The 8,875-nt window shown below is 36.9% G+C and overlaps 1 protein-coding gene across 3 annotated transcripts in view; it reads left to right on the forward strand.

The window, feature by feature from the left end:
* Positions 1–8,431, forward strand: part of tbc1d32 (TBC1 domain family, member 32) — a 32,045-nt gene extending 23,614 nt beyond the window's left edge. For 2 of the 3 annotated variants that reach the window (XM_056764816.1, XM_056764817.1), the window contains exons 30-34: positions 675–790; positions 1,319–1,473; positions 3,252–3,392; positions 5,900–6,088; positions 8,087–8,431. In XM_056764816.1, the coding sequence (XP_056620794.1) occupies positions 675–790; positions 1,319–1,473; positions 3,252–3,392; positions 5,900–6,088; positions 8,087–8,206 (721 nt within the window). In that variant the 3' untranslated portion in view covers positions 8,207–8,431. Of the gene's footprint in view, positions 1–674; positions 791–1,318; positions 1,474–3,251; positions 3,393–5,753; positions 5,867–5,899; positions 6,089–8,086 lie in introns of those variants that run through there. The other variant, XM_056764818.1, reaches the window with a different exon arrangement.
* The last annotated feature ends 444 nt before the right edge of the window (positions 8,432–8,875 follow it).

Raw genomic sequence — 8,875 nt, forward strand, 5'->3', positions numbered from 1 at the left:
CCGTTGTAATGTTTTTGGTTCATTGGAACAAATAAATGTAAACAGATTTGGAACAACTCAAGGATGTAAACTTTGACAGAATTGTTATTTTCAGGTGAAATGTCCCTTCAAGCTTTCTGCAGTAAGTCCAATTATCTTGTTTTTAAATGTATTATTAAAAATATCTTTTTTCAAAATCCTGATGAATAAAATGTTTTATTTTATCTTTCTTTTTTGCCGTGTTGATCTTTAATAAAATGGTTCTTGCTCAGCTTCACTGAAAGCCAGATGCCTTGTGTGCCATGTCTGCGCACAAGTTAAACTCGATATGAACCCATTTAGATATTTTGTCTTAAGGCAATCTAGGCAATGACTGTAATCAGGCGATGCATTATAGTGCACAGCACATTTGGGTAATTGCAAGTCTGTGTAACCCTCATTTGGTGCTGTGTTTCGCAGGGAGAGACTGTAAATGTGTGATAAAACAGAATTTAATTCAATAGTGATATTTGTCCCTATTAGTCAGGAAATATTGCTTTCAGAACGTTCTAATTATGTAAATGTGCACAAGCTGTTGTTGTGGAAGACATTTTAACATTGCCTGTTCACCTTTGTTTAGCAAGGTCTTATTAAAAAGAATATTCAATTAAATAGCATACAAAAGACTGTGTGTGTTTGTTTGTTTGTGTGTGTAGGTACGGCAAGTTCCTGAAGTTACTGCGAGATGATTCTGAACCGGATCTGTGTCTCCTGCTCAAGCACTGTCAGGAGTTTCTCTCTCAGCAGAGGATCAATGTGACCTCTGACATCTGTATCTTGTTTTTCGATTATACAAGTGATGGGTGTGACATCTATTGTAGTGCAAGCATTATGGGATTCCTATCTGAATGGGATCACTGAATTACACACAGCAACTTTTCAAGTTTGTGCATGCTGTTTCTTTTTTCTCTATTGAAAAGTGCACATTATTTTAACATTATTATGGATAGACTGATATGTTTCCCAAACTGATTTGGTCAGCTAATATTTGCTTTTTGAGATTATGGGGGGTGGATGAAAACTGTGCGAGTTTGGTGGATAGTTTCTGCTTGTGTCAGCTGCAAAATGTACAGATAACCTTCCGTTTTCAGTTGATAGGGCACCTTGATACCGCCAGTCAGAGAAAAGTAATTGCAAAAGTCAGGTGATTCCTACTCCTGTGGCTGCAGATTGACATACAACAATGCAAACCGTGTGTTTTAAAGTATGATTTACTCTCAATGTCCAAATACATATTGGCATTAAAATCAGTCGATACCGCAGACGATCTGTGTTGAAGATTCCTTGACCCAGGTGGCAGCTTATTTTCAAGGTGGTTATCCTGGTCACGATTGGTTTGCCTCCACTGTCTTTCTGCTCATGCACGGTGACGTGGGCCGCTCACTGAGTCTGCTTCTGCGTTTCTCCCGTCTGCTGCCGTCCGCCTTCCTGTGGCCCCCGAGACTACACGGCTCTGTGAGTTACAGCCCATTAGCACCGCCTTTGTTTTACAATTCTAAGCCCTTCTATCTTCCCACTTGCTGTAAAATCTCTTTCTCAGTCTTGTCAACATTCATTACATGCATCTGGGGAAGCCAATTGCACACATGCATTCAAATGTCTTGGGCTTTGTAAACACTTGCATCCATCTAAGTTGTAAATAGCAATTTTACAGTAATGCGGCATTCTGCAATATTGATTGGCAATTGTAAATCGAAAAATGTACATTTAGGTTCCGATTTTTCTACCACCACACAGTACAGTATATCATATCTCAGCATATAGCGGTATTTTCCCCGTTTAATGATGTTCTGGATGTATCTTCCCCATCTGCATGCCACAAACAAAACTGAGCGTGTTAACCGTGTTATCATTCTAATCTCCATGTGCATAAGAAGAGTCTTAATACTAGGAGGAAAGGTTGAATATCATGATATTACTCCGGCATAGTCGTTATGGTCCCTATAAAATTTGGATGGAGTAATCTCTCTCTCGGAACAGCGGATGGTAAACAGAGCACAGTTAATCGAGTTTCAGCTGTGGAAATATGTGGAGAAAATGATAATGCTGCACACACAGGAGTTGTCTGAATACACTTCCATATTTCTGCAGTGTCAGAGATGCAATGCATGTAAATCAGTCAGCTGAGGCCTTCAGAGAAGACAATAGTGACAATTAAGAGAAAAGACATGGTCCATGTAATCTCCTCGGTCCACGCTTAACAGATAGACACAATGGCAGCTGGAGAAATGTTGGCTTTGTCATTAGCATCTCTGATGCATTGGACCAACAAATGCTGTTTTATTGCTTAAAGGGATGGTTCACCCAAGAATGAAAATTCTGTGGTCATTTACTTACCTTCTTGTCATTTCAAGCCTCTATGGCTTTCTTTCATCTGAAGAACACAAAAGAAGATATTTAAAGAATGTCGGTACAACGGTCGTCCCCGTTGGTTTTGTGTCCATAAATAAGTCAATGGGGACCAACGGTTTTTGGTTACCAACGGTTATCAAAATATCTTCTTTTGTGTTTTGCAGAAGAAAGAAAATCACACAGGTTTAAAATAACAATAGGGTGAGTGAATTTTTCATTTTAAGGTAAACTAATCCTTTATTGTGCATGCAGCATCATTAGGGGCGATTCACATTTTGTGTCTAAAACCGTGCAGTAAGAACGAGTCGTGCAGTTTTCTCTTTTCCTTGTAAAGCGCTTAGTAGTTTGAGCTCTCCTGCCTGTCGTTGCTAAGCAACCATGGGCCACGCTAGCCGTTGAGACGAGGAGGTATAAACAAAGGATATATGGATTATACGCACTGAAAATACTTTGCATAAATCTACTAATCTGCATTTATTAATGCTGTGAACGTCTGTGTCTCCATCTTCACTGAGTTTGTCTACATTGGTTGGTTGGTCCTTGTCACATGACCTTTGGGGCTTTCTGAAAATCTTCATCCCGATGCTGCGCCGACGCGCCTAGAAAAACATGAGCATCAAACCACATGCACATTGCCACCACGTTGCACTCTATTTGAGTGTGCTTGCTGTGCGTCTACAATTCAAATAACGAATATGCGCACGCTAAAGATGCAAAATGTGAATCACCCCTTAAAGGGATAGTTCTTCCCCAAAATAGGAAAGGTAATTATCTACTCACATTGACAGTTTTTTGTTCATTTTTGGGTGTACTATCCCTTAAACTCTTTTAGATTGTCTATTATCTTTAGTAGTGAAACATTTTGTGTGTGTGTGTTGTAGGTGAACCTCCCTATAGAGATCGCTCTGTCAGGTATTCATCCCATCTACTCCTGCACTGCTCACTACGTGGAGATGTTGCTGAAGGCCGAGGTTCCTCTGGTCTTCTCTGCCTTCAGAATGTCCGGCTTCACTCCATCTCAGGTGCTTTATTTCAACAAGATTTTCAATATAAAGTATTGTTGTACATTTTACTGCTCAATCTCATATGCTGGTAAATATCCAAGTGATTTGATTGGCCTTCCTGCAGGAAAAATTAAGATTGTACTCAAACAGAGACAAAAAAACATTTATTTTTCTAGTACTAAAATTATAAGAGGCCCAGAAGCTCTTTTACACCCCAAAGCACTCTTGGGTCAAACCCGTCATTTACAAATAAAGAGGATATGCACAAAGTCAATCTACCAGTCAGAATAAATAATCTTTATTGCATTCTTTACAAAGGAAAAATTGTATTTTTGGAAATGTCAGGTGTACCAACATATTGGCTTTTTGTTTGTCTGGACGAAAATGAATGTCAGAGGTATGCTAAGAGCTAATTCTTCAGCCCAGTTACAATACCTAGAGAGCACTAAAGATGATACATAATAATAAAGGAAGAAAACAACTCAGAATACACATAATAAAGCTCCCAGTAAAGTGCTGCTCATCTCTTTTATTATCCTTATAATTAGATGGTACAGATGGGCCGGTATTTGACCTCATCGTATACTTCAAAGTCATTGTGAGTTTCGCTCAACTGTGATCATCCCTGAAACCAGCAGGGTTGACATATAAAGAAACAGGGACGTTCTGTGATGAGCTGAATAACTGAGAATCTTCATATGCAAATGCACAGATTACTCTACACAACAATCTCTCTGGAGTTTAAATGTATAAGCAAAGAGCTTTGTTTCTGCCAGCGGTCGTCTGTCATATTTAGTCAGATATGACCTATTCCGGCAGTCAAGGACAAAAATAAATGCCACTTTTTGGTATTCAGTGGTTTTTGATAAGGTTTTGAAAACTCAGATGTTGGAGATCTCATTATTCCACTCACGTTACTAAAAGTACATTTTTCCAAATCTAGTGCCTGAAATAAGAATAAAAGATGTTTTGTTCGCGGTTGTTTTTAATATGTTTGCAAGGTTGTTTTGGAGAAATAGGAAAACAAAATGTTATTGATCTCTTAATTCCCATCGCATAACAAAAAATACATAAACATAAATTAAGTGCCTGTTATTAGAATGGAAGATGTTCTTGTAGCTATATATTTGCAAGGTTGTTTAGGAAAACCACTATTTTTATATTATTAAAAGGCACATGCACGCATCTAAAAATAAAAGTAATATGTTTCAAATCTTTCCGAGGATGTACGATAATAGGTAGCGTTTCAATGTTACAGTAGGAAATAAAAGGCCTGTTTCTTTGTTTCTCAGTATGATGTTAGAAAGAAGGTTTCCTCAACATCAGAAGAACCGTTTTCACCTTGTTGTTCATACATTAAATGAAACTGTTACACTACACAGTAGAAAAAAGATTGCTATAATTGGTTTCTGGTACTAGGAGACTTGAAATGAGAGAATGTGTGTTATGATGTTCAGATATTCAGAGCTGAATATATAATACTGGAATACGCATATATACAAATATATATTATTATTGTAATGTTATTCAGTTTTTAATTGCACAAATTTAAAAATGCAAAATTGTCTCATGTAACAAGATGATAATGTATTTGGAAATTGTTATATTGCATTAAAATTGTTTTTGTTATTATGCTACAAATGCAGTTGTACAACCTGGAACGTTCCCTTTAAAGTCTTTATAACAAAATACTGAATTAAAAAATGTTGTTGTTGTTGCTGCTTCAGTGTAGAAACTAGTTTTGGATGGACAGATATGAAGGAAAGAAGATTTGCTTGTATTAAATTGAGTGTCACCTTCATCACAGAGGCCATCTATGACTATGCACCTGAGAGAGTGTTTTGAATTCTAGACAAAGCATAGAGAGAGCGAGACACGGATGCTGTATAAATTGTCTCCTGGAGTGTTGTGAATGTACAGGAGGAACGTGTGGCAGGACTGGAATGACATCTGCAGAATAATTGAGCATCTGAAGAGGATTCTTTGACCTGAATTGAGTTTACCTCCATAGAAACAAGACACAAGTCTGTCGAGCCTATTTGACAAGAGATGTTTGCAAAATAATATACAATTTCTGTAAAGCAAATTGGATGCATTCTTTAGCTGTGTTATTTATATGATGAAAAGTTATCATTTAATCAGTATTCATTTGTTCAGTGTTTAGCTAATATGCTGTTAGCAATTTCAAATATAAGCACTTAATTTGCTATTATTTAACCAAACAATTGCAAAATAATGCAGAGTTAAAGATGAAATATATCCTAATATCATACACAAGTGCGTACATTTTTTTTTCTTGTTAGGCTGTTTACACACTTTCGTTTATCTGCCAAGAATAAAAAATACTGATTAAAGAAAACATTTCTGTTTCTTTTATAGATAAGTATATTTCTAAGAAGAAAGCTCACCGTTGAATCACACAGTGTCACATCTCTTGGTTATTTTTCTCTTTTATATTGATTTGTTTAAAAATGTATTGTGCAAATATTACATTTCTTCAACTCCCCTTTCTCTCTTTTCGACAGATCTGCATTCAGTGGCTTGGCCAGTGTTTCTGGAACTATTTGGACTGGTCTGAGATCTGTCACTATGTGGCCACGTGCATCATCATGGGCCCCGATTACCAGGTGTACATATGCGTCGCTGCTCTCAGGCACATGGAGCAGGAAATCCTGAAGCACACGCAGACGCAGGACCTGCAGGTCTTCCTAAAGGTGCAGTTACCCCTCAGCTTATTCACATTGACATTAAGCTCTTTGCAGACTCCGGCCTGTAGTGAAGCTTTAGACCAAAGAATGATATTTTCCCTCAGATACATGTTTTTTAGAAAGGTGCTGGTTATAAAAATCCCATTGTTTATGCATATTTTGCCATTTTAATTGTAGAAGTGTTTTTTATAACTATTACAAGTATGTAGGCTTTGACATTTGTAACTAAGAGTTCAAGATTCCTGTAGCTCAGTGGTAAGAGCAAGGTTGTGGGTTCGATCCCAGGGGATTGCACATATTTAGATACCAAAATGCATGTATAGGATAATGCAATGTAAGCGTCTGTTAAATGCATTAATGCACATGTAAATGTAAGATAAAGGGCACAGATTTACATAAATTCATTGCAGACGTGTTCCTATGTATAAAGATCTGCCCTAAATCAGATTACTATTGTTCTTGTTATAATGCTATCACTTAACATATCAACCCACACAAACCATTTCAGTCAGTTCGCTTTCGGAGGAGGATTTGCACATGTCCAGGACTACAGTGCAGATTTGCGTTTCATCTCAATTAAAGATCAGAATGGAAATGACTCATAACTCTCTCTCTTAATATTATTCTAAAGCTGAATGCAAGAGAAAAGAGACTCGGCATAGCAGAAAGTAAACTCATTCTTTGTAAGCAGGATTTCAAAGCAGTTGTCTGTAACTACTGAATCCTTGCAACACTTTTGAACAGCATGACGCATAGTTAAAAGCATCCTAGAGAACCGGTGGACGTTTTTCTTTTGCAGATTATGATTAGAATTGAAACAGTTTTAATGTCTGAATGGGTACTTCCACTTAATAAGTCAGTTAATCGTTACGTTTCTATTTTTTGGAATTGAATGACTGCTCGTTCGGCTTTAGGAAATACATATTTTTTCCATAGTGATTCTATTGTTTTTCCTAAAAGCACTAAAATGTGCTTTGTTTTGTTACTAAAGTACTTTTTTTGTTTGTTTAATGGAATTTAATTCAATACAATTTTCATATTTGGTGAACTATTTCTTGTAGTGCCATCCCAAAATGGAAATAAAATCATTCTCTGTATCGATTCAACATTTGTGAAATGATCTGTCCGCTGCTATAAGATCAGCAGATTCAGTGGCCATCCTCAAGAATCGTCTGAAAACACTTCGGTCAGCACCTGGCCGATCAGTTCTAACTTCTATCTCTTTTCTACTCTTTCTTTAAAAAAACTTTGCTCAGTATACTGTGTACATTTTTTTTGTATAAAAGCGTCTGCTAAATGACTAAATGTAATGTCATTTCTTTATTTCATCCAGGCCCTCAGCTGGATGAGATCTCAGTTACGACAGGCAATCACTGACAATAACTGTTTCCTCATGTAGTGTTTTTCACGGCCCATATATTTAAAATATCTCCCTGATGGAGAGTGATCACCTGTCTGTTATTTCATTGGCTGCTTGAAGACCGATTCTATCGAAAGAAGTTCTGTTTCTTAATGCTTGACATCTGCGTTTTTCTTGGCTCTTTAAGCATCGTGTTTATCTTTTATTTGTCATTGCCAAATCGACTGCTGTGGTCTGCAGTTGTGCCCCAAACTGCTTACACAGCAGGCATATTTTATTTAACACAACCCCCTCATAAAGCTTTATTGTCCCTTCCCTAATTCTCATATTCATTGTGAACCGAAGTGTCCTTTTGTAACTCGAGGCACAATTCCAGGAGTGTAGATTTGTCCGCTGACTCATCACAAATAGAATTAAGTTTGTTGTGCTGTACCTAAACTATTTTACTTATGCCCAGCTAAATGCCAGTTGGTGCATTGCTAATTTAGGACAAGAATGTTCTGTACTCAGAATGTAATAAAAATATCATTTCGTTGACGTAGATGAATCCAAATCCATTCTAACGCTGTTTTATGGTTGTGAAATTTTAGTTGTGTTTCAAGACTCAATCGACTCATGTACTTCGTGCTTTTGTCTGTTTGCAGGAGGAACCGATTCACAGCTTCAGGGTGAGTAATTACCTGGAGTACATGGAAGGACTGGAACGCAACTACAGATCCCTGGTGCTCTCGGACATGAGGAGCATCTTGGCGAGGAGCAGCTAGCGGGACCAGATTCAGTGACATTCAATGGGATGCTGCCGTGTAATTCATCCTGATTCTATTTATAACATGAATTATTGTTCTTAGTATATTTATAAAAATAACATTTTAAAACAGTATTACTAAATTTATATGAAGAGGAAAATGGACCTGTTTCATAACAATATTGTGTTGTTTTACCATCTGTTGTATGTCAGCAGTAAATATATAAAGTATTTTGATGCTTAATTGTTGTTTTAATGTATGACCAAACATGCATGTGACGTATGTACAGGGATGGGGAGTATCAAAATGCTTAGTTACGTATTTAAAATACAAGATTTGAGTAACTGTATTTCATTATAGTTACTTGTAAATGGATTCCTAATCAATTACAATTACATCCGAAAAGAATTTAAGATTACCGAAGCGATTACTTGGAATTTGAATGTCATTTATTTAATTAAAGCATTCGTATAAGCTGAAACAGGCAATTCATGTGAACAGCAATTGGTGATTCTCTAACTCTGACAATCTGCAAAAGCATAAAAAGCATTTATGCTCAAAGTTTCATACCCCTTGCCGAATATGCAAAAATTGAATAATTTTAACAAAATAAGGGGCTTGTAGAAATTGCAATCTTATGCCTTGAATGAGTGTGATAGTTGTTAAAGTCATTTTCAGGTAATTGCG

Source organism: Triplophysa dalaica, chromosome 13 (assembly GCF_015846415.1).
Source record: "Triplophysa dalaica isolate WHDGS20190420 chromosome 13, ASM1584641v1, whole genome shotgun sequence".
Classification (NCBI taxonomy): Eukaryota; Metazoa; Chordata; class Actinopteri; order Cypriniformes; family Nemacheilidae; genus Triplophysa; species Triplophysa dalaica.